The sequence below is a fragment of the Pan paniscus genome, chromosome X (assembly GCF_029289425.2).
Source record: "Pan paniscus chromosome X, NHGRI_mPanPan1-v2.0_pri, whole genome shotgun sequence".
Lineage (NCBI taxonomy): Eukaryota > Metazoa > Chordata > Mammalia > Primates > Hominidae > Pan > Pan paniscus.
Window position 1 is genome coordinate 147,242,652 of NC_073272.2, and position 27,119 is coordinate 147,269,770.

The following is a 27,119-nucleotide window of genomic DNA, read 5'->3' on the forward strand; positions in this document are numbered from 1 at the left end:
ATGGGGACCAATGAGATACCATTGCTAGGATGACCTCACTGTCTTACACACCGATTCGTTGAGGTAATTTCTCTGGCTAGAGTAGTTGAGAAAGATGGAAGCAAGAGGGAAAGGTATGTTAAGTTGTATTCAGTCACTGTATTGTGTGATCATTAACTTTGGTTGTAAAAGGGAGACAAGTTCGAGCTTTTACTCTACTTGTCAGCCCTAGACTCTGTACCTCTCTTGGCCTCATGTCTTTATCCCCCTTGTCTTTCTTATTTCTCTTTTCTGCTTCTGAGTATCCCTGTCTCTCTGTCCATATATACTCTGTTGTCTCTTTTCCTATTAACCTTGATTTGCTAGGGTCTTCATGAAAGGTTCCATGCTGTACATCTTAAGTGAACTTTGAAGTGGTCACCAAAGAGATCAGTTAGAAGAACTGATCTGCAGTGTGTGACAGACCAGGAAAGTAATATCCAGAGGATTGCCACCATGAAGTTGTCCTTTTTAGTGGAGAGGAAGCAGGAGACCAGAGAGTGACCAAGGATCTGTCCATTTAGTTCCAGGAGATATGACTGCCAGACTGGTATCCTTAGTGGGCTGAATGTTCAGTGGTCTTACTTTAGTGACCAAGCAACAAGACAGTAGGGCATGGTCAGTAACTTTCAGTCAATTTTTGCTTACTAGGATAAAGCAAAAATAAGCTTATACATTTTTAGATACATTTTTTGTAACTTGCTGAGTACCCAAGGAAAGTGTGCTTGTATTTATGAGCGTCTATTTTCAGAGCACTAATTATTGCTGAATTAGAACAGAAATATAGGAAAACTGATTTTTACAAGGAGCTTCAAAGCAATCTCAGGTAGTTTCTGATTATGTATCTCTGCCTACCTCGGGGTACATAGACAGGGTTACAATTTGGTTGAGGATATATGACATGTGGTTTTTAAAGACACCTAGGGGCATTTTAAGAAAATTTCCTCGATATCTGAAAATCTGTAGATTTCAAAATTATGTTAATCATGAAATATTCTGTGTTGTAATTTTTGTGTAGGTGTATTCCAGAGCAAATGAAAAAGAGCCTTGCTGTTGGTGGTTAGCTAAAGTGAGGATGATAAAGGGTGAGGTAGGAAAATGCCTATTTAAATTTTTTTCTTATATTGTTTCCTTTTTTTAAACCCAGGTTGTACATTCCCGTGTGGATTTCTATTTTGAAGTAATATCTAATTTTGAGTAATTTAATTAAAATGTTTTCACTATGTGTTCAGTATGTTTCCGTTGGTCATAAATTTTTTCACATAGATTATTTATTTTAAAATAACTGAATAGGGAGAACTTCTTATTCTTACTTTAAAAATTGTGATTAGAAGTGACTTTTATTTATTTCTCAGTTTTATGTGATAGAATATGCAGCATGTGATGCAACTTACAATGAAATTGTCACAATTGAACGTCTAAGATCAGTTAATCCCAACAAACCTGCCACAAAAGATACTTTCCATAAGATCAAGCTGGATGTGCCAGAAGACTTACGACAAATGTAAGTTGATACACAAGAAATGCTGAGAACTTGGAAGTGATATGCAATTAGTTTAGAAGAATTTCTAGTAGTTTAAAATTTTTTAAACTACTAGAAATTGATTTTAAATTTGGTGGACTTTGGCAAAAATGGTTTGGTTTGCAAGAGCAATGGAGAAAAAACTTATTTAACTTTTCCTACTTATAGAATCAAGGCAGCCTTGCGCTTGTTTAAACTTACTTGGCTATACACGTGTCTGATGTACATAATGTACATTTGTTTTCTAAACTAACTTTGTTCATTCTAAGATTTAAAAACTGATCAAACAAATGTGATAATTCTGTCATAAGTCACAAACTATAAATGATTTCTCCGTTTTTTTCTCTTTTACCTAAAATGTTTTCAGATAAATGTGTAATAAGTAGAGCTAAAGAAGCTTTAAAAAGTCATCTCATCTTACAATCCTTGATCTGGAATAATGCTTAAAGACTATAGAAGAGACGCATTTTTATTTTTTACAGATTTTATTAAGTGAATACAGTACGTTTGATTTGGACATGTTGTTGAACATTAAATTGCAGTTCAGAATACATAGAAATCCTCCCTTTTCTAGAGATTGTGTATGTGTGTGAATTTTTGTGCCTTCTGGTTCATGTACGTTTCCTTCTCTCCCTCAAATTGTTTAGCAGTTTCTTACCCCATTCTCCGTGATGTGCTTATTTCATATTGCATGCCTGTATCAAAACATCTCATATGCCCCATAAATATATATACCTACTACGTACCCACAAAAACTAAAAATTAAAAAAAAAAGGAAAAAAAAAAGGCCTGCAACAAGAGAAGAAGAAAGAAATCAGATACCCTGTAGGTAGCGATCTCCAAAAGTTTTCAATAGTTGACTTAAGAAAACTACTGACTTGTATGTAACTGAAATCAGGAAACCTGTAGTGTAGAGTGGTTCCCCTGAATATGTCTCTTTTGGTAATCTAAGCTGTATTTCAGAAATGTACAGAAAAGGAGCTAAGCTTCTAAATGGCTATAGCATATTTTGCATAAATCAAATTTAATATGAATCCATGATTCTTGTATGTGTAAATCTGCCTGCATTTATTTATGTCAGTAGTTGGTAATTATTCATCTTAATTTTTTTTTTTTAATTTCTAGGTGTGCCAAAGAGTCGGCACATAAGGATTTTAAAAAGGCAGTTGGTGCCTTTTCTGTAACTTATGATCCAGAAAATTATCAGCTTGTCATTTTGGTGAGCATTTTTGAGTTGTTTATTTTTAGTTTAATTCATCTGGGGCAATTGCCTTGATAATAATGTTGTTAATTTAAATCATTTAGTCCATCAATGAAGTCACCTCAAAGCGAGCACATATGCTGATTGACATGCACTTTCGGAGTCTGCGCACTAAGTTGTCTCTGATAATGAGAAATGAAGAAGCTAGTAAGCAGCTGGAGGTATGTCACTTTCCCTAGCACTGCTTGTAAGGGTACCTAGGAACGATTAACTGTATCATTCCACAACTTGAATATGGGGAGCTTGTCATTTATTTACTGCTTCTTAACAATTCCTTAGGTTCTATAGTTGGAAAATTGTACAAAGCATAATCATACTAAAGTTTCCATGCCTGAGGTTTCAAAATTAAACAGCATCTTATGTATATTAAGGGACTTCTGGTACTTTCACTTTTACTAGAAGTTTATCAAAGTTGCTAATAAAATGCGGCAATGCTTCTTCCATATAACATGTTGTCATTAAAAATACTAGAGAATATTTAAATATCTAATCATATTCCTTTCATTATGTATGTTTATCTTTGTTTAAAAGGGTATAGAACTTCTTCATTCTAATTGGTTGTCATTCTTTAAAACTCCTGTCTTCAGATTCCCGCCAGAGGCTATTTCCCTAACTTACTATTTCGTCTCTTAAGGTGCATTTTATCTACTTTTATTAATCCTCCAATAATTTTCATCACCATACATTTGTTTTCATTGATAACTATCAAGTACGTCCATCCATTACTATAGAAACTAAGTGGATCTTAGATGAATGTGCCAGCTCTACTATATTCCTGTCAAATTCCAGAGTTCATCATCATTATTCATTAGAAGGAAAACACCACACATTTGAAATAGTAAAGAAAAAAAAGGAGTTCCAAACTGCATTTTAGGAGAAAAGGTAGTCAAGACTGTGTTCTTATAAAAACCCTGTGAAATTTGCCACCTGTCAACTTGATGTATGATGCTGAACTCTTAGTGGAAGGGGAAAAGTTTAATCTCCTTTTGCCACTTTGTTTTTTCTTAAGGCCATGGAGGTCTGTTTAATTGGTCTTTGCTCTCATTCTTTCTTGATGTCCCTGTGTTCATGATTTTGTGGTTCCTTCAGTGATTCTCTCATAACTTTTAGCCCAGAGCTGCCTCCTTACTTTGATTGTGAGTATTATGAAAATATACTCATATGCCTCTTAAACATCGAATTATTCTTAAATGATCTATCATACTTTTGGCTAACCATTTATCAGTGAATTATCAATGAAAAAGAACGAACCAGATTAATGAACCAGGACTCAAAAAACATGACTTCTTGAAAAGTCCTAGAATTATTTTATAGATTTTATTACTCTAGTCTAAAAAAAATGGGTATTGCACTTTTAAATTATTTATGCTAGTTGTATTCATTCATTCAAATTATCAGGTCTGTTGAACAATGAGAAACTAGTACGCATGCCTATCTTTCTTCACTACTAATATTAAGGAGATTTACATGTTCCTATAAGAAATTCCCATTTTTCAACATGAGCCACTAATACGTTTGGTTTTCATTAATGGCATGCTAGAACTGAACACTAAATTTTGATAATGGTATTTAAAGACAGTGGTTATCCACAAGTTTGGGATGTCAGTGTAACTTAGTTTCGTCATCACTGGATATTTACAAGTGCTCATCATAATTGTGGATCCAGATCACAAGGTCTTATGGACTCTGGTCTCATGTTAGCTTTCAGATGCTTACTAAGTTTTTAATTTTTGACATTTTTTGATTATTCAGTTTAACTACTGTACCAACAATTTTTGATTCCTTAGGTTTTGAGGGAGGTGTCATTTTAATGTCATTTCAACAGAGGAATGTTTAGACCACAGTACCTAATGATGTTATAAAAAATGGCACTGTTTCCAGAAAATATATACTGATACCTTTTAATAAAAATGAAGCGAATAAAATTTTCTATAAAGATGATATTTAAACATTTTTTTACCTAAATAAGTAACATTGAGTTTGTCAGACCGAGTGAGCTGGTTTTTACTGGGGAACATTTGACCTGCTTCTTAGTTATTATATTGCTGATGTCATTGGTTAACTAAGGCAGCCTTGTGATAAGTTTTCAGCAGTTACCTTGGAAAATGTCAACAAGTTCTTTCCTATTAACAAAAACATATAAAATGTCATAGACCTTTAGTAACCTAAAAAGTACTTAGGCTGTGAGAGGTATTTTCTAAAACCTGTTAGTTAACCTAAAACTATTAATAATTTATGGACCCCTCATATACAGGGTCAAGATAATTTACATGGCTGGCCTAAATACAGTTGTCGTAATAGTTGATAAAGTGTATTCATCAGACGTCCATTTCTCTTCAGAGTTCAAGGCAGCTTGCCTCGAGATTTCATGAACAGTTTATCGTAAGAGAAGATCTGATGGGTCTAGCTATTGGTACTCATGGTGCTAATATTCAGCAAGCTAGAAAAGTTCCTGGGGTCACTGCTATTGATCTAGATGAAGATACCTGCACATTTCATATTTATGGAGAGGTAAATATTTTACTGCATAGTTTTTTTTTTCCCCAAACAAGTATTTCAGCTGGCTAATCTTTTGTCTTAAAATGTTTCCCCTTTTATTAGGATCAGGATGCAGTGAAAAAAGCTAGAAGCTTTCTCGAATTTGCTGAAGATGTAATACAAGTTCCAAGGAACTTAGTAGGTAAGTCAGAAGTATCTGTTGACATATAGTACAACAACTAAGTTTAGGTAAACAGTTTATTTATAGTGATAGAATTCCATTTTTTCTTACTGGAGGGTATCATTTAATTGAAACATAGTCTTTGAAATATGATCTGTTCTTTTTTTTTATTAAGTTTTAGGGTACATGTGCACAATGTGCAGGTTAGTTACATATGTATACATGTGACATGCTGGTGCACTGCACCCACTAACTCGTCATCTAGCATTAGGTATATCTCCCAATGCTATCCCTCCCCCCTCCCCCCACCCCACAACAGTCCCCAGAGTGTGATGTTCCCCTTCCTGTGTCCATGTGTTCTCATTGTTCAATCGATCTGTTCTTACAGCATACAAAAAAAATTTGTTAAGTATGATGCTCAAAGGTTACATTTTCAGAAGGTATTCAAAAGAGATTGCTTTTCTAGTTCAAACCTACTAATACCTGAAAGGATAAATCTTGCCCAGCCCTCCTGACTGTATACCTTTTATATCTTAAAATTAAATAATTTTTCAAAATGAATGATATTTGGGGACTTTATGATTTGAAATAGATTTGTATTTGATCTTTCTTATGGGACTATAAAATGATAGCATTCATTTTAATTATCTCAGGGTTGAAGATCTGAACATAGGTTACTTAAATCTAAAAAGTTCCAAAGCTAGAAGAAACTTCAAGTGTCTCTGGGACTTTCTGCAAAGTCAATAGTAATTCTTCATTTTGACTTGAGTAGTGTTTTATGACCATCACCATCGTGAGTATCAGCAAATATTTAGGAGCTCTTCACCAATACTCCTAAATGCTGCAGCTATCTTTAGTAGAACATATCAAAACCAGGTGCAGTTTTATCAAGAAAGCTACATATGTTTTTAATTTGTAAATAAAATTGGGACATACTGCCTATATGTTTTTTATCTTTTAAACTTGAGATCATGGCCATTTTATATAAAGTAATACATGTTCTTTGGAAACTTTAAAGAAGAAAGCAAGGACTTCTCATACATTCTGTTTACGTAGTTTCAATGCTAATTTAGCCTGCTTTTTTGTCAGCATAGAATCATAAACATCTTCCTTGTCATTAACAAACACTAGAAATGATAAATGTATCTCCCAAAGAAAATTAGCTTGAAGATAAAGTGCAAATAGTAGGGAAATAATGCAGAAGTGTTAGCTCAACTGTATACTACAGACAACTGGAGAATGTGTTTGTAATGTTACTAAGGTAACTTGCATACCAATTGTATGTGTACAGAATGTATGCATAGCGCAAGATAAAGTGCTAATCTCAAGACAGTCGGGTGATGAATAATATTTATTTTCTTCTTTACAGCTTGTCAAGCAATTGCATACCTTTTGTAGTTAGAAAGGTTATTGTAAATTTAGGAATTCTTATGGAAAAAGAGCTGGTAGTTGTTTTGTTTTTTTTTAATAGCAAATGAGTAGAGAATTATGTGTCAGATCATTAAAGTTGGTTTTGAAGATGGCATGATGGTAGTGGGGAAAGTGCTTGGGCATTGGAGTTGGAGCTGAATTTCAGTCCTACTTTATTCTTTGGTGGCAATGTGACCGTGGGTCACTGTCTTAGCCCCCCTGAGAATTATTTTTCTTACCTATCAAATGTGATAATAGTATCCACCTCATAGAGTTGATGTGATAATTAAATTGGAAGATATAGTAGGGGACAATTCTGGACACAGTAGGGGACTCTGTTCTTCACCTTATTCAAAACAACTCCATTTCAGTAGAACAGAATCACAGTAAATTGCTCTTTGGGATTTGGAAATAAGTGTAATGTAGAATTGGATTATTTGCTATTAAATATTAAAAGTAGATTCTACCTGTGGTTACCTGGAAAGAAGAGGATCTCAGAAATAACCAGAAAGACTGCTAAAAGTAAATCAGCCTTGTTTTTGTTTTGTTGTTTCTAGTTAGTAAAATGAGATAATTCTGTTTTAGAGATGGTCCACTGCAACGCTGGGAACGTTGGAACTTTTCAGAAAGCATTTTTGTGTAAGATTCTGCAAGGCAGATCTTTAGAGAGGTGTCATAATCAGTTTTGCATGTGGTTTGTTTGAGTCAACCAACATTATTTGTGATCTCTATTTTTCACAAACTCTCTTTAGTATGTGCACTAATTTATCTTTTCATTAAAATTGGATTCTTCACTCACTAAGAATGAATTGGTATGACTATTCAGTCAGCTATAGTTAACACACAGTACTTAGGATAATTAAGATATTATCTTAATAAAAACATCCCCAAATCTCATTTTTCGTTTTGTTAACTCACTTAGATCTTTATTAAAGTCAACATTAATTCATGAAAATGTAAGTGTTGCAGTTTAAAATCAAACTGTGTGAAGACTCCAAGTAGCTTCTCTCACCTCACCTTTCCCCTTTTCATTATAGAAGAACAGAAATAATTGACAGAAGGACCTAGACCAAGAATCCTGATTTAATGGTGTCAGATCTGTTCTATGACCAGTCAAAGAGTTTCTAGGGGTGAATGAGGCAGCCACACACAGCAAGAATGTCAAAGCTATGCTCTGATTACAAGAGCCACAAGAATTTTTTGTGAGAAGGCTTTTCACTGAGTTCTTATCTAGCATTGGCTCAAAGCAAATTTTTGCTTCCATCTTTTCCCCCAACTTTGCCTTGAGCTTTGCCTTTAAAGGCAAAAAGGAAAAAATGGAAGATGAGATGGTGAGGGCAAGCACATGGTGGATGTGGCCAATGTAAGGGTACTTAGGTACCTTGGGTGAGCCCTCAGAATCAGATGTAGTTCACATGTAGATTTCCAGAATTAGTAATTCTTAAGTTTGTAATGTCTTGCTTTACCACTCGTGTGATGATGCAAATGAAAGCAGTCATTTTCCAGTAATGTATATGATTGTAAAATAAATAAGGAAATGATCAAGTACCTATTTTTTACTGGTACTTGAAATCCCAAGTTTTAATAGATGTTACTGAAAAATACTTAAACTGGTTTTAAGCTTTTTCATTGTGGTTTTGAGTTATCTTAAAGTGGGTTTTCTTAATCTTTTACTCTGTGACTAATCCCTTCACTTTTTAATACATTGCTAAAGTTTGTAAGTAATGCACAGGAGTGATACTCTGTTAACACATTGACCTTGAAGAATTTGTATTCCTTTTGGATGTATGTATAGCTGCTTAAGCCACTTTCAGACTTAGATTATCTTTTATAAATGTGCCTTCCATACAGAATTCTGAAAATATTTACCATGGACAAAGAAGCAGATTTAAATCAGGTACAGACAAGAATTGAAAGTGTTGAATAAGTGAATATATTTCCCATTCTCTCTCCTTTTTTCTTAATTCTTATAGAACTTTGCAGAAAGAATGATACATACCACAGTACCAGCAAGTTTAAAGCGTACCCTTTTGTGCAAAAATAAGAGGTTATCTTTGAACTGCCTTAAAAACCCAAAATTACCCAATCAGTTTGCAAGTATTAATCAACTCTGGTACCTGACCAAAGGAGTTTAAACAATGATGTCCTAATTAAACAGAAAACCAGATTAACCATCTTGTTGAAAAGAGTCTCTACTTTGGTTTTGAAATCTTACAATTCAATACATACACATACACATAAAAATATCTATCTATATGAATGTAATAGTTTACAGTAGGGCTGTGCTTACTGCTTTGAGGTATGTGTTTTTAAAACCAAACTTGATTTATTTATTTCTTAGGCAAAGTAATAGGAAAAAATGGAAAGCTGATTCAGGAGATTGTGGACAAGTCAGGAGTTGTGAGGGTGAGGATTGAGGCTGAAAATGAGAAAAATGTTCCACAAGAAGAGGTATGTTACAGTGCGAATATTTTGTGGCTCGTATAATAAAAGTAAAAGTTTTTTATGTGATATGTTGAGGACCTCTAATATGTGCATAAAGTGAATGCAAATATTCTGATTATCAAGCATGCCTGCTGTAATTAATGTTATAATTGTAGATAATGGCCCCTCTCTGTCCTCTAATGCTGTGAGTTTGGATTAGTCACTTTATTGAATTCTTTTTTCCTGATCTTTAAAATGGGTAGTTATAAATTTTTAAATATGAGACATACATCACTGGGTCGAGTGTTAATGGCAATTTAATAAAATAATATATATGTAAATGCTTTGTAAAGCACTTTGTAAATGTTAATGTTGCTGACAAAAGCAAAATTGGAACACAGGTTTTCTGGCTTTCATCTTTTCACTTTTTTAGTTTGGGGATTGTGTAGTATGTGTGTTTATTCTGTGTGCTTTAAATTTATTTCTGTGCTTAATATCTCTTCCCCATCCTCCTTACCTTTAAATTCTGTAACCCTTTTATCTTCATAAATATATGCTTTTTGTAGCAGCTTTTAAAGTATTTGCATGGGGTAGAGAAGTGAGGATGCACCTTTCTGTGCAATAGTACTCTTAAGATACTATCTCATCAAAGAGCCGTAATTTTCACATATTCTCTAGCTTTCTTTTTGAAAGATTCTTTTAGCTAAAGTTAAATCTTTTTTTCTGCGTACAATTTGTATTCGGTAATTTTATAAACCGAAACTGTTTATAATAACTTACATTTTTAAAAAATATGATGATTGATAACACTAATAGAGCTAAATAAAGTCTTAAATTGGTCCTTTTTTTCTCTTTTGTGTTTTCTGTTTTTTACCAAGGAAATTATGCCACCAAATTCCCTTCCTTCCAATAATTCAAGGGTTGGACCTAATGCCCCAGAAGAAAAAAAACATTTAGATATAAAGGAAAACAGCACCCATTTTTCTCAACCTAACAGTACAAAAGTCCAGAGGGTAAGAATTACTTGTCACTTTGAATTACAATACAAGTAATTTGTCTCAGATGTCACAATTGGTATTTTGGATGTTTTCTCTGGTTAGACTTGTAGGCTACTTATGTTCTATTTTTTTTCCAAATGTAATTGCCAGCTTATCAGATACTACAAATTAGTGTGATACATACTTTTCAATTTATTCACAGTAACAACTCTTATGCCATAAACACAAAATAATGGGGTTGCATTTAGTGGTCACATTTTTCTTTTGACAGTGGACTCTCTTTTTTCCATGCCTTCTCTCTTTAAATTTTGCAGGTATCGTAGCTCAAAATACACCTTCTGTTAGTTGCATTAGTTACTACTTGAACCATATTTTAGAAACTAATTTTCTCTGTTTGAACTAATCTGTTTAGAAATGGGTTTAAAAGTCCTGCAGTGAAAGTCCTGCGTTCAGGCTTCTGTGTATCGTTTGTTATAGTTAATGACATCCCTTGCATTCCTTATACTGCTTTAGGTGTTAGTGGCTTCATCAGTTGTAGCAGGGGAATCCCAGAAACCTGAACTCAAGGCTTGGCAGGTAGGAAAACATTCCTTGAGAAATACACTTTCAGTTTATATTTTAATGTTTATTCCCCTTGTTAAGAAAGATTACAAATGATCCTCAGGATTAGGGACTGGAGGGAGGAGTGTTTGTGGGTATGTGGATCCATTGCCCTGGAGTTAAAGCTTAAACACCTTCATGCCGCTTGTAAGGCTTTTCCCAATTACTTGTCTAGTTATCATCTTTAAATTATCTTCTCCCTTGCACTCTAGAGAACCTTAAGCCATACTGAAGTACTTTGAGTTCTCTGAACATTCTCGTGCTTATTTTGCTTCTAGACATATGTACAGGTTTACTCTGCCTGGAATGCTTTTTCTCCTCCACATGTCACCTCATTTTGACCTTATTCCTTACAAAGGTTTCCTTGTGTACTTGCCGAAGATCCCCACCTCCTTGACTGGTTCAAGAGCCTTCCCCTTCTGTTTTGCAATGTGCTCACCCCTAGCATAGCACTTAAACATAGATGTTGATTTGTTGATCTCCTCAACCACATTGTAAGTTCTTTGAGGGCAGGGAGAGCCGGTGAGAACTGTTTATGGAAAAAAATGTTGTGGACTCATGGATTAAAAGCAAAGGTGCCACTTTACAAAGAGGACTATAACGGCAAGTGGATTGGATATGTCTCATTGCCAGGCAGCCCATTATTCCAGAACACAGAGTAACTTTTTTCTGGGGTCCGTACTGAAGGCCATCATTCCATTCTTGCCTTTCTTCATTTTAATTTACTATTCGGGTCTACTCGTGAAGTGCTTAAATTAGAGTGGCCCTTGGGGTACTCCAACAGTTTAGACATGTTGCAAGAAAAGATATTCGTAAATAATTTGCTCCAAAGTCAATCTAACTAAATCTGTTACATAGGATTTTAAAGCTTATTTTGGTGATATTTGACCCAGAGGGAAGGGTGTAGCATTCATTCCATCACATGGTATTTTGGGAAATAATACAGTTAAAGGCTTTTGTAACAAATAAAGCTTGTTGGAGAAAAACCCAACATGCAGAAATGAATTGCCAGTTATTAATTTGCACAATTGTTTCTAGGTTTCCCTATAACGTGTGACAAGAAGTAGTTGTTTTTTTTTTTTCCCTCTTAATATATATATATATATGGGCTAGGAGTACAGACATTTAGCATATGCCTTTTAAAAATCTGTTCTTATGTTAAGTAGTGTCCATAGAGAGAAGTTCAAACTTTCCTTGTGATTCAGCCTTTTAAAATTTTCAGGGTACATTATTGAAATGTGTATGGGCTTGATAAAACTTAATGCTTGTCAATGTACCTATTGTTTTGTCTCACAGATTATTCAGTGCATTTTTATCCTGATGTTTTTGTTTGTATTTTGTGTGTACTCTATTTACTTGGTTAGCAGAAATGATTTACTTTTTGCTTTTGTACCCTTGGTATTTCATTTTGATTTTTTTTTAAAGAATTTGATCGGCCAGGTGTGATGGCTCATGCCTGTAATCCCGACACTTTGTGAGGCCAAGGCAGGCAGATCGCCTGAGCCCAGGAATTCGAGACCAGCCTGGGCAATGTGGCGAAACCCCGTCTCTACAAAAAGTACAAAAATTAGCTGGGTATGATGGCATGCACGTGTAGTCCCAGCTATCCAGGAGGCTGAGGTGGGAGGAACACCTAGGGCCTGGGGAGGTCGAGGCTACAGCGAGCCATTATCATGCCACTGCACTCCAGCCTGGATAACAGAATAAAAAGACCCTGTCTCAAAAAAAAAAAAAAAAAGAAAAAATTTTGATCAGGATAAAGCCTTTCATAAATGAATTAGAGCATCTTATACTACTCATTTTGTTTATACATCTCATGGTAAAGCTTGTATAATTTTGAATTATACGTTTTGTGATTTTGCTGATACTGAATACTAGTCTTTATAATAATGTGATACATTTAAAAGGTTGCTATTGATCTATTCGTATTCACAGTAGATGTGTAAAGTAGTATATCAACTACTTTTGTTTTCATATATTGATTTATATTTACAGCAAACATTTGTATACCTGCTGTTCACCAGATCCTGTGCTAGGGAATTAGTCGTTATTTGCATTTTTCAGATTAATCTATCATTACTTTTATAGGATCATTGTTGCAATTTCTTTTTCAGGGTATGGTACCATTTGTTTTTGTGGGAACAAAGGACAGCATCGCTAATGCCACTGTTCTTTTGGATTATCACCTGAACTATTTAAAGGTGAGAACAGAAAGAACTTTAACTTCTAATCCTTTTGTACTAAAATATACAAACTTTATAGTAGATCTTTCAGCAGTTAGGACTCATTCTAGCCTGTGCAAAACACTGTATGACTTGTCAAAGGTAATAGAGAAAATACGTTGTTTGGCTTATAATTTTTTTAAAAATGGAAGTCTTTATAAATTTAAGTACCAATATACCAGTTTTCAATAAAATTTTATACTTCCCTTTATTCTTCTCTTAAACCCTTACACTCAGTTTAGGCAATCCTGTACATAGCCTATTAATCCATTTGATCCTTTCTAGCATTTTGGTTTTTTCCAGACAAAAATCTGTGTCTATAACTCTTGCCTTTATTGTTCCTTTTATGTCATTTATCAAGGAAATCTAAGCATTTCATGAAGTTCTTTGTTTAAATGTTTACCCTATTTTTCTCTTTACTGTTATTCAAAATACAAACTATTTGTGTCTTCTCATAAATGTTCAGTTTAGTTAGTGTGATGCGGTTATGCCTCCTTAAAATTTCAAACTGGAAGATAGGAACGAGGAGGCTACAAGGTGTAGTGGAGCAAGCACTGGATGGGCAATGCAGCAATTTACTTATAAGACTTCAGCAAATGAACTAGCTGTGTGACTTTAGGCAAGTCACTTCCCTACACTAGATGCTTCTTGAAATTCCTTTTGGCCAAAATGTTCTATACTTTAATGAAATGGAAACTGATCTACTTCATTTTCATGTTTTATTTGTATCCATACATATCAAAATTATAATGTAGCTGGTATTAAATGTTTTTAAAAAGCATTTCAACTCTATTTATGGCATTAAGAATTTTTTTGCTGATTTCTTGAAAGAAATAAAAAGTACATGATTTCTGCTTGTGTGTAAATAAGAATGAAAGGAAGAAAAAGTGTAATACTGGGCATGCCATTCATTCTTATGGTGGCCAGTTAATTAAAAGTGGGAAGGTTTCATCCAGCAAGGTTTACATGGGTAGGATACCTCTTTGATTTTTTTTTTCAGTATGTTTATGCATAATCTTTTGTGTGTGTTTCTTCGTAATTAGCTTAAATCATCATGAAGGCCTGGAGAGTTAGGATTGCATTGTATCAAATCCCTTGTTCTTTTGACTAATGTTCTTTCTTAGATCCTTTGATTTATTCTCAAGAATATCTTCTTTGGTTATCAGCAGCTGCCCTGTTGCCATTCTTTCCATCACCAGAACTTCCCTCGTTTGGGCCTGGCATCTCTCACCAAAAGGTGACTGCTTTGCCCCAGTGGGATAACCTGGACTACTCTTCTGTTTTGCAAGATATTCCTATTCCATGAGCTATTACTATACCTTTGGAGGAAGTCACTCACTCAGCTGCAGTCTCTCCTTTGCTCAAATTCTATGTAAAACAGATTCTGGTGTAACTATGTAAATTGCTAATGATGGCAGAGCACAGATGAAACGGACCAAATCCTTACCTGACCTTTCTTTTCCAGAAGCTGCCACAACCAAGATTTTAGAAACTTAGCTTTACAGGAGCTTCTCCAATGACTGTTCATGTAGACAGTCTCTATGATAACCTCTGCTTCACTGAGACGCCTACTACTACTATAGTTATGAATCTGATTCCCCGTAGCCAGTAAATGAGATGTTTATGAGTGGATTGGAAGGACAGTGGTTAGAAATGAGGTTTCATCTGGTTTTAACAGAACCCAACATACTGGAAGTGCTTTTTGTAAGGGTCTGTCATTGGACCCCAGGTGTATATTTCTATCAACTAAATGTATACTGTTTCTCGTACTTGTTGTAGCAGAGTTGTAGTCTTTAGGAAGTTTTCAAGGCATAATGTAAGACCTAGCTGTCTGGTCAGCTATTAAATAGTTTTGTTTTCCCCTCATGAGGAATAGTCAGCATTTTCAGTTGATGAAAAAAATCATTGTTCCTTAACCATAGTATATGTTCTTTTAAAACAAAAGATGGCCCAAACTCAATGCTTTGTAAATTAAGATATTAACTGGCAAATCTATTTTAATCAAGATTATTTACAATGTGTGATTTTTAAGGTTAGCTGGTTATACCTTGAATGTCATTTATCTATATTCATACATTTTAGCATGTTTTATTTAATATCCTATCATGAAGAAGTCCCCAAAATAGCTTATCTGTGCCTTAGCAGTAGAATAATTGGATAATAGTGCCAAATTAGACAACTTTAAATTTTATTCAGTATAATTTTAATGCTGAGTGTTTTTGTTATATCTCTAATTCTCGACATCAATAATCTGTTATCTGTAGTAATTTTCTTTTTAAGGAGATCATTCAATTTCCTGATAATTCTGTGTAACAGTGTTTACTGTAAATTTAGAACTGAAATTGAAATATTCCAGTATATTTTTATCTGATGAAAAGGAGAAAGGTTTTATTAAGTAAAATGTCAAATTATTTTTACTGTTATCTTGTATATTTTAAATAGGAAGTAGACCAGTTGCGTTTGGAGAGATTACAAATTGATGAGCAGTTGCGACAGATTGGAGCTAGTTCTAGACCACCACCAAATCGTACAGATAAGGAAAAAAGCTATGTGACTGATGATGGTCAAGGAATGGGTCGAGGTAGTAGACCTTACAGAAATAGGGGGCACGGCAGACGCGGTCCTGGATATACTTCAGGTACAAACTAAGCATTTTACTCAGTAACTTTATCTGTTCCTAGACTTATAGCTGCTAATCTCTAATATTCATTAGAACCCCATTATAACAATTTGCCGCTACATGGTTTCCAATTCACAGTGGGTTAAATTGTGTTACAGGAGACATAGAGTAAAAACCTGATAATAAACACGTAGAGTTCACAGGGCCGGTGCAAGTTCTGTTCATGCTCTGATTGGGGGTAAATCTGCAAAGCCCTTGTGTGTTGATGACTTTCTTAAGGCCTCTCCTGATTTTATAACTGTATAGTCAAAACTTTTTTCATTTGTGTACTGTGGCTCATTTTTATTTTGTCAGGTATGTGCTGGTCATACTTGCTGGATGGACTGTGTAAATCAGGGGTCTGCCTCTTGTGGCTCATAAGGTGATTTTGAGTGACATGGCCAAAGTCAGCCCTAGGCACAGTCAAGAAGTAGGCGAAGTTTCTCTTTGCCTTCCCAGCTTTTCTGTCCGTGCTTCTTTCTTCTCTCCCAGTACCTTTCAGTGAACCTGATCCCCACCTGCCAGTGCCTACTGTCTTTCTTGCTCAACAGTGTATCTCCTTTGTAACTTGCTAATGATGGTATAAGATATAATCCATCTCACGCATATTTGCATTTCAAAAAGGAACTCTTTAAGATGGAAAAGCCTTCAAGATCCACAGGAATGAAGCTATAATGGTGAAGCTATAATTGGTCATTAGCTCCAACAGAGGAAGAGAGAGGTAGTAGAGCTGATATTCTGGAGTTGGGGAGAGTTACCTACTCCTAAGGCCAACCTTGAACCTAACCCCTAACCCCTCTCCCAACAGTCTGTTCTTTTTACTCATGAATTTCTGCCTCACTGTGGAGCTCTTTTTCTCCGCTCCTGTCCTCTAAGTCGTTAACCCCTTCAGGCATAATGAATTTATTATAGTAATTCTTTATTAATGATCAATTATTGTAATGGGAATGGGAGGGCAGGTTGTGGACCAAACATCAGGCAAGCATGTATCTGCCTTCAGCTAGATCCAATCCATGACCCACAAGAGACCCTTCCCTGAAGCAGTTGCCATGGTGGCCTCCTTTGCCACCCTCTCAGAAATGACCAAAATATATACATTCCCCTCTGTCCTGGGCCAAATCTTGCTAAAAGGAGCTCTCTTTTTAGAGGTTTTGTTTATCAGGGTATCACACTTAACTGTCGTGGATAATCTTTTCCTCCAGAGAGTATAGATGTTTGAAGGAACACAGCTGTTTAATGATATGGCACATTAAGGTTTGAACTTAGGTGGCTAATAACATACCTTTTTAAAAATGAGAATGAAACATGTTTATAACCAAAATTAACCTCAAATATTGCAAAGCCCTTCATTTTGAGTTTAAAATTTTGTTTTATGAAATGGAAAGTGATAATACTCTTTGTGGGCTTATAAATTGGGAAGAGTTTTGGATTACCCCTGAAACGTCTCTGGAAGCTTCTGTTAACCTCTTTTTTTTTTTTTTTTAAAAAGTCAGACAATGGTATATAACTTTTAACTCTCGATAGGAACTAATTCTGAAGCATCAAATGCTTCTGAAACAGAATCTGACCACAGAGACGAACTCAGTGATTGGTCATTAGCTCCAACAGAGGAAGAGAGGGAGAGCTTCCTGCGCAGAGGAGACGGACGGCGGCGTGGAGGGGGAGGAAGAGGACAAGGAGGAAGAGGACGTGGAGGAGGCTTCAAAGGTATGGAGATCTTCATTAAGAAATCCAAGTGAATTGTAACAGCTGTCTTGAAGTTCCATGAGAAATCCTATTGATGCAATAAACTGTTATTAAGATCCCATCTCTCCCGTTTTATGCTCATACCATAGGAAAGGATCAGCCTTCCACTTGTGTAGAAAGAAAGAATATTAGGCAGCCTTCCTTATGGTTCATATAGATATATGAATAAATGCTGATAACTAATTCAGCATCTTTGTGGGTCTAAACAGCATCCCTTCATTAACTCACATTGACCTGTAGATGCAGAATTATAATAACTGTGAAATATTTTCTGTTACTTAGCAGCGGGCTAGATTATTAGCCATTGTGTAACTGGAATCACTGGGGTATTGATTACATTTCAGATTCTGTGGTTGGTTTAAATAGAGGGTGTGGGAATAAAGAACTTCCAGTAAGCATTTCAGAATCAGTAACTGTTGAACCTTTTGAAAATACTCTCATAGGAAACGACGATCACTCCCGAACAGATAATCGTCCGCGTAATCCAAGAGAGGCTAAAGGAAGAACAACAGATGGATCCCTTCAGGTAAAACCTGTCTGCCTCTTTTCATCTTAATTGTTTGAATATGGTAGTTTGAGATTTATGAGTTTATTTTACTTTATTAAAAACATGTTCAAAGATTACAAATCCAGTTTATGTGAAATATTTTACCTTCAACATTACAATTGTAGTCAATCTTAGTTCTTTGTGACAAGTATACAAATAAGAGGATTTCTCTAGAGAATATGCAGTCTGAGTATTTGTGAAGACCTTGACAGCCACACTATGATTTTATTATTTATTATTTATTTTTATTTTTTTGAGACGGGAGTTTCGCTTTTGTTGCCCAGGCTGGAGTGCAATGGCGCAGTCTCGGCTCAGAGCAACCTCTGCCTCCCGGGTTCAAGTGATTCTCCTGCCTCAGCCTCCTGAGTAGCTGGAATTACAGACATCCGCTACCATGCCCAGCTAATTTTTGTATTTTTAGTAGAGACGGGGTTTCACCATGTTGGTCAGGCTGGTCTTGAACTCCCAACCTCAGGTGATCTGCCCACCTTGGCCTCCCAATGTGCTGGGATTACAGGCGTGAGCCACTGTGCCCGGCCACACTATGATTTTAATACCACATTGGTAGACCTGCAATCCCCCAGAGAAGGAACATCCTGGGATGTACTTAGAGACCTCAGTAAACCTTATGTGTCTTTGCTCCCCCAAGTTAACAGGGATAGGGTATTCTCTTTGAATAGAAAATAAGGAAAAGAAGATGTCTGTCTTACAACTAATAATCATGATAGACAGAGCTGATGATATTCAGCTAGTCTCCATGCTTGGTCAGTCATCTGCTTATTTACAGCCAGGACCTAGTCCGAGGATCTCTTCTCAATTGGCTGTCACCAGTGCTAAACCAATTGTTAAATAATTTTAAAATTATCTCCTGAGCACATCCAGGCACCTTTGCTAAGTGCTTTGTGTATGTTTTATCTCATTTAATCTTACAGCAACCCACTGAGGTAGTTTTATTATTCCACTTTATAGGTGAGTGCACTGTAGCTTCAGTCCTTTGCCCACAGTCACATAGCTAGCATATGTCCAAATGATAGTCAAACCTTAGTGTCTGATTCTCTGAATCTATGTTGTCGTCTACTTTTTCTGTAACTTTTAATTCTTAAGTAGTTAGGGTTCCTTCCTGACTATGGATTCATTTGGGACCATCACCCAAGATTAGTGAGAGATACTTTTTAAGACAAAGTTTATGATGGAATATTTCTTGGAATTCATAGCAGCTCAAAGTAAGTGTTAACTATTGGTGGGTTCTTAAGGACCAGCATGTCCAAGGGATAGATAGATTGGTAAATTACTGTATGTACCTGTCTTTTACAAAGCTATAAGATATTTATGTACCCGTTTTGTAATTTTCCACTTAAACTGACATGTTTGATGAACTTGGCAGTCTAACTGCATTGGTTAAAAGGATGCACATTTATATTTCTAAATGAAATGGAATACTGAATTTAAAAGGTGATGTTTTCTCTATTAAGTATGAAAATAGATACAAATCTGGCCGGGCGCGGTGGCTCACGCCTGTAGTCCCAGCGCTTTGGGAGGCCAAGGTGGTCAGATCACCTGAGGTCAGGAGTTCGATACCAGCCTGGCTAACATGGTGAAACCCCATTTCTACTAAAAATACAAAAAATTAGCCAGGCGTGTTGGCGGGCACCTGTAATCTCAGCTACTCGGGAGGCTGAGGCAGGAGAATCGCTTGAACCCGGGTGGCAGAGGTTGCAGTGAGCCGAGATCTTGCCATTGTACTCCAGCCTGAGCAACAAGAGCAAAACACCATCTCAAAAAAAAAAAAAAAAAAAAAAAGGGCCAGGCACGGTGGCGCACGCCTGTAATCCCAGCACTTTGGGAGGCCAAGGCGGGTGGATCACAAGGTCAGGAGATCGAGACCATCCTGGCTAACATGGTGAAACCCCATCTCTACTAAAAATACAAAAAATTAGCCGGGCGTGGTGGCAGGCACCTATAGTCCCAGCTACTCAGGAGGCTGAGGCAGGAGGATGGCGTGAACCTGGGAGGCGGAGCTTGCAGTGAGCCAAGATCGCGCCACTGCACTCCAGCCTGGGCGACAGAGCGAGACTGTCTGGGGAAAAAAAAAAAAAAAAAGATACAAATCAAAGTACTGAATCCTTGGTAACGAGACATTTAAAACACATGCACATACCCACTACTTAAACATACTTTGAAATTACAACCATTTGGGGATGTTTTTAGCATTTGTGCTTGAAGTAGATCAATATTTGTAGTTGTTTTAGTTCCATTTGTCACTGTTAACTTTCATTTGTACCTCTGGAATTAGCAGTGCTGTATTCAGCATTGGCACTTAAAATATTTTATAGCTCTTAGAACACTATTTTTTAAATTACATTAATCTTTATACTCTCCTAGGATTCCAGTCCTTCCACAAATTATTATATGCAGTTTTCTTTATACTGTTCCATTCTTCAGACAGAGTTCAGGTTGTAGGATCATCTGAATTTTCTTAGTGAAATACAAGCCAGTAGAAACCAAAGCTCGTGTTTTTCTACTGTATGACTATGGGAGCTCTCAGTATAGAGAAACTTGATCATACCTGTGATAGATATAAAGATGTAAATTAAAGTCTAGTTAGTGAGTTATTTGAGGGTAAAGCCGGAATAGGAAAACATTTTGTTTCTCTTTTCCTGGGCTTCACAATCTTTGGAGAATAACTAATTTTATTTTAACTCTAGTGTTAGAGGCATGTATGTCTTCTGGTAATCAGTAATAGTAATTCATTTTACCTGTTTGTTTCTCACTGTTTTATTCTACTTAGAGGAAGACATGATAGGATTGTGAGTTTTTCTCTAACTTTGGATGCAGTGAGATGACCAGTGTGTTCCAGTTAAAGAAGAAGAGTGTTTTAAAATCATAAACCAAATAAAGAATCCTACCTTACATTAATTTCTTGCACTTCTTCTGTTCTCATCTCCATTTCTCTTTTTAACATGTGGAATTTACACTTCAGGTTTAAATTTCTTGTCAGGCCAATTACAGATTACAGTAGGATATGGTCTGTGTATATAACAACTATAACTTGTTTTAGATCAGAGTTGACTGCAATAATGAAAGGAGTGTCCACACTAAAACATTACAGAATACCTCCAGTGAAGGTAGTCGGCTGCGCACGGGTAAAGATCGTAACCAGAAGAAAGAAAAGCCAGACAGCGTGGATGGTCAGCAACCACTCGTGAATGGAGTACCCTAAACTGCATAATTCTGAAGTTATATTTCCTATACCATTTCCGTAATTCTTATTCCATATTAGAAAACTTTGTTAGGCCAAAGACAAATAGTAGGCAAGATGGCACAGGGCATGAAATGAACACAAATTATGCTAAGAATTTTTTATTTTTTGGTATTGGCCATAAGCAACAATTTTCAGATTTGCACAAAAAGATACCTTAAAATTTGAAACATTGCTTTTAAAACTACTTAGCACTTCAGGGCAGATTTTAGTTTTATTTTCTAAAGTACTGAGCAGTGATATTCTTTGTTAATTTGGACCATTTTCCTGCATTGGGTGATCATTCACCAGTACATTCTCAGTTTTTCTTAATATATAGCATTTATGGTAATCATATTAGACTTCTGTTTTCAATCTCGTATAGAAGTCTTCATGAAATGCTATGTCATTTCATGTCCTGTGTCAGTTTATGTTTTGGTCCACTTTTCCAGTATTTTAGTGGACCCTGAAATGTGTGTGATGTGACATTTGTCATTTTCATTAGCAAAAAAAGTTGTATGATCTGTGCCTTTTTTATATCTTGGCAGGTAGGAATATTATATTTGGATGCAGAGTTCAGGGAAGATAAGTTGGAAACACTAAATGTTAAAGATGTAGCAAACCCTGTCAAACATTAGTACTTTATAGAAGAATGCATGCTTTCCATATTTTTTTCCTTACATAAACATCAGGTTAGGCAGTATAAAGAATAGGACTTGTTTTTGTTTTTGTTTTGTTGCACTGAAGTTTGATAAATAGTGTTATTGAGAGAGATGTGTAATTTTTCTGTATAGACAGGAGAAGAAAGAACTATCTTCATTTGAGAGAGGCTAAAATGTTTTCAGCTAGGAACAAATCTTCCTGGTCGAAAGTTAGTAGGATATGCCTGCTCTTTGGCCTGATGACCAATTTTAACTTAGAGCTTTTTTTTTTTAATTTTGTCTGCCCCAAGTTTTGTGAAATTTTTCATATTTTAATTTCAAGCTTATTTTGGAGAGATAGGAAGGTCATTTCCATGTATGCATAATAATCCTGCGAAGTACAGGTACTTTGTCTAAGAAACATTGGAAGCAGGTTAAATGTTTTGTAAACTTTGAAATATATGGTCTAATGTTTAAGCAGAATTGGAAAAGACTAAGATCGGTTAACAAGTAATAACTTTTTTTTCTTTTTTTTCTTTTGTTTTTTGAAGTGTTGGGGTTTGGTTTTGTTTTTTTAGTCTTTTTTTTTAAGTGAAATTTATTGAGGAAAAATATGTGAAGGACCTTCACTCTAAGATGTTATATTTTTCTTAAAAAGTAACTCCTAGTAGGGGTACCACTGAATCTGTACAGAGCCGTAAAAACTGAAGTTCTGCCTCTGATGTATTTTGTGAGTTTGTTTCTTTGAATTTTCATTTTACAGTTACTTTTCCTTGCATACAAACAAGCATATAAAATGGCAACAAACTGCACATGATTTCACAAATATTAAAAAGTCTTTTAAAAAGTATTGCCAAACATTAATGTTGATTTCTAGTTATTTATTCTGGGAATGTATAGTATTTGAAAACAGAAATTGGTACCTTGCACACATCATCTGTAAGCTGTTTGGTTTTAAAATACTGTAGATAATTAACCAAGGTAGAATGACCTTGTAATGTAACTGCTCTTGGGCAATATTCTCTGTACATATTAGCGACAACAGATTGGATTTTATGTTGACATTTGTTTGGTTATAGTGCAATATATTTTGTATGCAAGCAGTTTCAATAAAGTTTGATCTTCCTCTGCTAAATTGATGTTGATGCAATCCTTACAAATGATTGCTTTTAAAATTTTAAGCTAGGAAAAGAAATCTATAGAAAGTGTTCTGTTACCAAATGTAACTGTTACCATTGGAAATTTCACGTCATAGGAAGTTAGCCTTTATCTACCAACTTTCAAGAACTTGTTTAATAAAGTGAAAAACTCAACCAAATGGTACAAAACCACAGTGTACCATTAAAATATGCACTAAGTCTCTTTTTTACAAAGGCTGTATTCAGCAAGGCGCTAACTTGCTTAAATGTGAATTACTAACTTCTAAAACTGTACTTTGATTCACATGTTTTCAAATGGAGTTGGAGTTCATTCATATTACAATATTTGTGTGCTAAACGTGTATGTTTTTCAGTTCAAAGTCATGATGTTTTTAAAATCTTATTAAAGTTTCAAAAATCTGAAGATTGTTTATCTAGATGTAAATTTTTATTAAAAAGTTGCACTTATGAAAAAGCAAAAAATTAGTCTGACAGATGTTTGCTCCTGGTTTTAAATTTCTACATTTGACAAAAACTAATGATATGTGGGGGGAAAGTTATGCAAAGTAAATGTATGTTGCAAATAATCTTTTATGAGCCCTTAAAAGGCAAAAACGAAGATACTTGAAAATAATTCTCCATATTCCCAGACATAAAATTTCAACACATTTATTACATAGGGTGCCACTAAACCATATTAAACATATACTCCTATTTGTGCACACATGGACATATCCTGCCCTTTGGAAAAAAGTATGTCTATGAAGTAAAAAAAAAAAAAAAATTGATTTAAACATCTCAGTAATAAAATAAATGAGAGGTTTGTAGGTAGAATGTGCCTGGGAATTGACTACTGTAATCACTTCAAGGAACTCTGGCACAGCCTACCCGCTTAAAAGGTACAAATGGAGAGGTGACAGTGTCAGTGTTCTACCCAGGGTTAGAATCCAAAATGATGCTAGACAGCCTCCTCTGCATTGATGAGTTTTTTTCCCCAGAAAAATAACTATTTTCTGCTTTTCTTGTTTTTCATTCTGATGCTTTTGTGGTTCTTTGCTACCCATTCTGTCTAACTGGGCATCATTAGTGGTGGGTAGGCTGAAACCATACTCAAGTAACTTGTTTGGATTTTCCTTGTTTCACAGTAGTTTTCAGCACTACACATGAACAGCCTGTTGGAGGCAGCCAGCTTAACACTCAACTTGGCTCTCTCAGAGCCATCTCTCTCATCTGATGATGGTCTTAGAATTCCTGGTGGCTCGGAATATACGTCTTTTAGAGGCAGCAAAATGATTCTGACCCTTTTGAGCCAGTTTCAGTTTCATGGCCATAAACAGCCTTGTGAACCTCTATGCCTCTGATAACCAGTTATTCTGAAATAGTCATTACCATGTGCTAGTCTTGATTGTTCATAAGGCTTAATGTACCAGAATTTAAATCTTGAGCATCTTGTTGTCTCTGTTTATCTGAGGTCATTTAAAAAGTTTTATTTCAATTTCTCTCTATGTACCATAATGAAACTGGGAAAATCCATTTTATTTTAATTTTTTTTAGTATACTAAGGGGTTTTCTGTTAGTGAGAGAGGCTTGCTCTGTGTTAAACTCACAGGGAAGAATTATCCTTCCCCTGGAATACAGACCCAGGGTGCAGCTAGCAGTGCTCTGGCCTTTGCATGAGAGAATAATATCCATGTGTATCTTCCTGACCTTTTGCTGACAAGTTTCCCTCATTAAAACCACTTTCTTCTGTGTGGCTTTGTGCAGTTTGCCATAACCCATTACCTCAAAAATGGTGCCCAACATGAGGTAAAATCCGCTTATTTCACCTCTGGCTTTTTGGAAACTGCAAAAGGGATCAACTAAGCTATACTAGGGATGGACAGCATCCCTGCTGGGGCTGGTGATGGGAAACCCAGCCAAGCTAACATCTGCAAAGCATGTTAGTGTGGTGCTTATTGGTGTTCATGTACCACAGAGGTCCTGGGAAGTTTGTGTAAGGGAGATTGAGACAATTAAATCCTTTGGCACTCCAAGTCTGGCAGCCTCTGTGAGACCTAAGGAAAAAGAAGTTGGGAGAAAACCCTCAGCCCCTAAGTGCCATTAGAATAGTTGATGCAGTCTAAACCTTTTTTTGTTTGTTTTGTTTTGTTTTGTTTTGTTTTTGAGACAGGGTCTCTGTCACCCAGGCTGGAGTGCAGTGGCATGATCTCAGCTCACTGTGACCTCCGCCTCCCAGGTTCAAGCGATTCCTGTGCCTCAGCCTCCCTAGTAGCTGGGACTACAGGCACGTGTCACCATGCCCAACTAATTTTTGTATTTTTTTGTAGAGATGCAGTTTTGCCATGTTGGCCAGGCTGGTCTTGAACTCCTAACCTCAGGTGATCTGCCTGCCTTGGCCTCCCAAAGTGCTGGGATTACAGGCCTGAGCCACTGCACACAGCCACAACTTTTAGATTTGAGACTTGTCATTGTGCAGTGTGCCACCCAGGGGCCTTTGGGAGGAATTGAGGTATATCCTGTGGGATTTCAAAGACACTAACAGGGAATTGGACTCCCAGCAATGGTCACAAGAGTAACCTGAGGCTTTAATTGTTTATATGATGACGAGGCTACACCTACAAAGTAGTGAAGCTGAATGGCAAGCACTTTGGGTTTATCACGGGATTCTCTTCTGCCAGATGAATTTGCTAGGCTGACCAATGGGGAGGGAGCAAATGGACCTGCCTTGTTCTTGAATTGGATGTTCAGGGCAATCAGATTCACATAACCACCAAGAGGAGACTTCCTGAGAAACTGAGTGCCAAGTGGAACCATTCTACTGAGGTTAAAGCTGTTTTGAGACAACTTGGCATTTTTGCATACTTGCATGAAAATCCTAGGCATCTAGGATAAGTAGTAACCAAATGACCTTAATTCAGAGAATGCTGGAAAAGTTGATGGTTTCTTATACGGAGACATCCCTAACTTTGCTCCTTCTGCCAGAGTGTAAAGGATGAAATAATCCTTTGGAGCTGATATATGCCCCACCCAAAGGGGGGGTAATGAGATAAGGGGCCCTGGAAAGAATATGTCTCAGCAAAAATGAAAAGTCAAGGGAAGAGCATCAACTCTAGACTTTTCCTAGGCTTGCACAGGCAGTACATTATGACTCTTCGTCTGCAACAAAGTGATGACCAGCTAAGGAGATAGATAGGAAAGGTAGAATCACTCTAAGGAGCTTGCAGAGAGAAGGATGCAGGAAACAACACTGATATTAGAGTAGGCATTAAGAACCCCCCTATGGAGAGCTGATGCAAGGAGGTTCTGGATGGGAGGGTTCCCTTTGGAGATGGAGGCAGTTAGCTTTCCCCACTGCTTGGCCAGCAAAGCTCCAATGCCTCCTGCGTCCTTGTAGAAGGGTTTAGAGGAAGCTAAGCAGTTGGCCACATCTTAACACTGCTGAAACAAGACTCTCAGACACTCCCTACCCCCAGAGGCCTCTGTGCCACCTGAGAGATTGATTTTCTAGGCCGATTGCTGGGGAGCTCTTCAAGTCCATTTAAACCAAAAGCAAGCTTGGCCCAGGGCCAGTTCCTCTGCCCTCTTCAAGGAGATGCTAACTTCATGTCCTAATCCATGTAGCCTGGAACATAGATAGGGGAAGGACTTAACAGACCTAGACTTAATAAAACACAGGAGCCCAAGAAGCTGTTATTCTTGGACCTGATCAAGTCCACAGTAAATTTCCCTGGCCGGAGTTGGGTTTGGTTTTACTTAGAACCAGGAGACTCAGCATAATTACTGCAGATGCTGTTGGCTGCTTTCATAAGACCATGCTCACTCACCATCCCTTTGTCAGACTCCACAGTTGATATGGACATGCTGAGTCCCCTCAGCCCAGCAAAGCAGAACATCTGAATGGATGCAAACATGGCAATGTCTCTTAGTGAATACTATAAATCAGTCTTATTGAGTTTCCAGAACCCCCTGCACTTCCAAAGCCTGTCAGAATTGTGCAGTTGAAGCTGGCATATACCAAAGATGAGAAAGAAAACA

At 36.4% G+C, this 27,119-nt stretch overlaps 1 protein-coding gene across 17 annotated transcripts in view; it reads left to right on the forward strand.

Moving 5' to 3' along the window:
- The window catches only part of FMR1 (fragile X messenger ribonucleoprotein 1), a 38,778-nt gene extending 15,211 nt beyond the window's left edge, over positions 1–23,567 (forward strand). Inside the window, exons 4-17 of one of the 17 annotated variants that reach the window (XM_057301144.2) lie at positions 1,037–1,108; positions 1,374–1,522; positions 2,666–2,759; positions 2,846–2,962; positions 5,142–5,312; positions 5,403–5,481; positions 9,212–9,321; positions 10,173–10,307; positions 10,806–10,868; positions 13,007–13,093; positions 15,557–15,752; positions 17,298–17,480; positions 17,963–18,045; positions 21,125–23,567. In XM_057301144.2, the coding sequence (XP_057157127.1) occupies positions 1,037–1,108; positions 1,374–1,522; positions 2,666–2,759; positions 2,846–2,962; positions 5,142–5,312; positions 5,403–5,481; positions 9,212–9,321; positions 10,173–10,307; positions 10,806–10,868; positions 13,007–13,093; positions 15,557–15,752; positions 17,298–17,480; positions 17,963–18,045; positions 21,125–21,286 (1,701 nt within the window). In that variant the 3' untranslated portion in view covers positions 21,287–23,567. Of the gene's footprint in view, positions 1–1,036; positions 1,109–1,373; positions 1,523–2,665; positions 2,760–2,845; positions 2,963–5,141; positions 5,313–5,402; positions 5,482–9,211; positions 9,322–10,172; positions 10,308–10,805; positions 10,869–13,006; positions 13,094–15,556; positions 15,753–17,297; positions 17,481–17,962; positions 18,046–20,854; positions 21,087–21,124 lie in introns of those variants that run through there. The other 16 variants (XM_055106620.2, XM_008957799.4, XM_008957796.5 and 13 more) reach the window with 16 other exon arrangements.
- Positions 23,568–27,119: the final 3,552 nt, after the last annotated feature.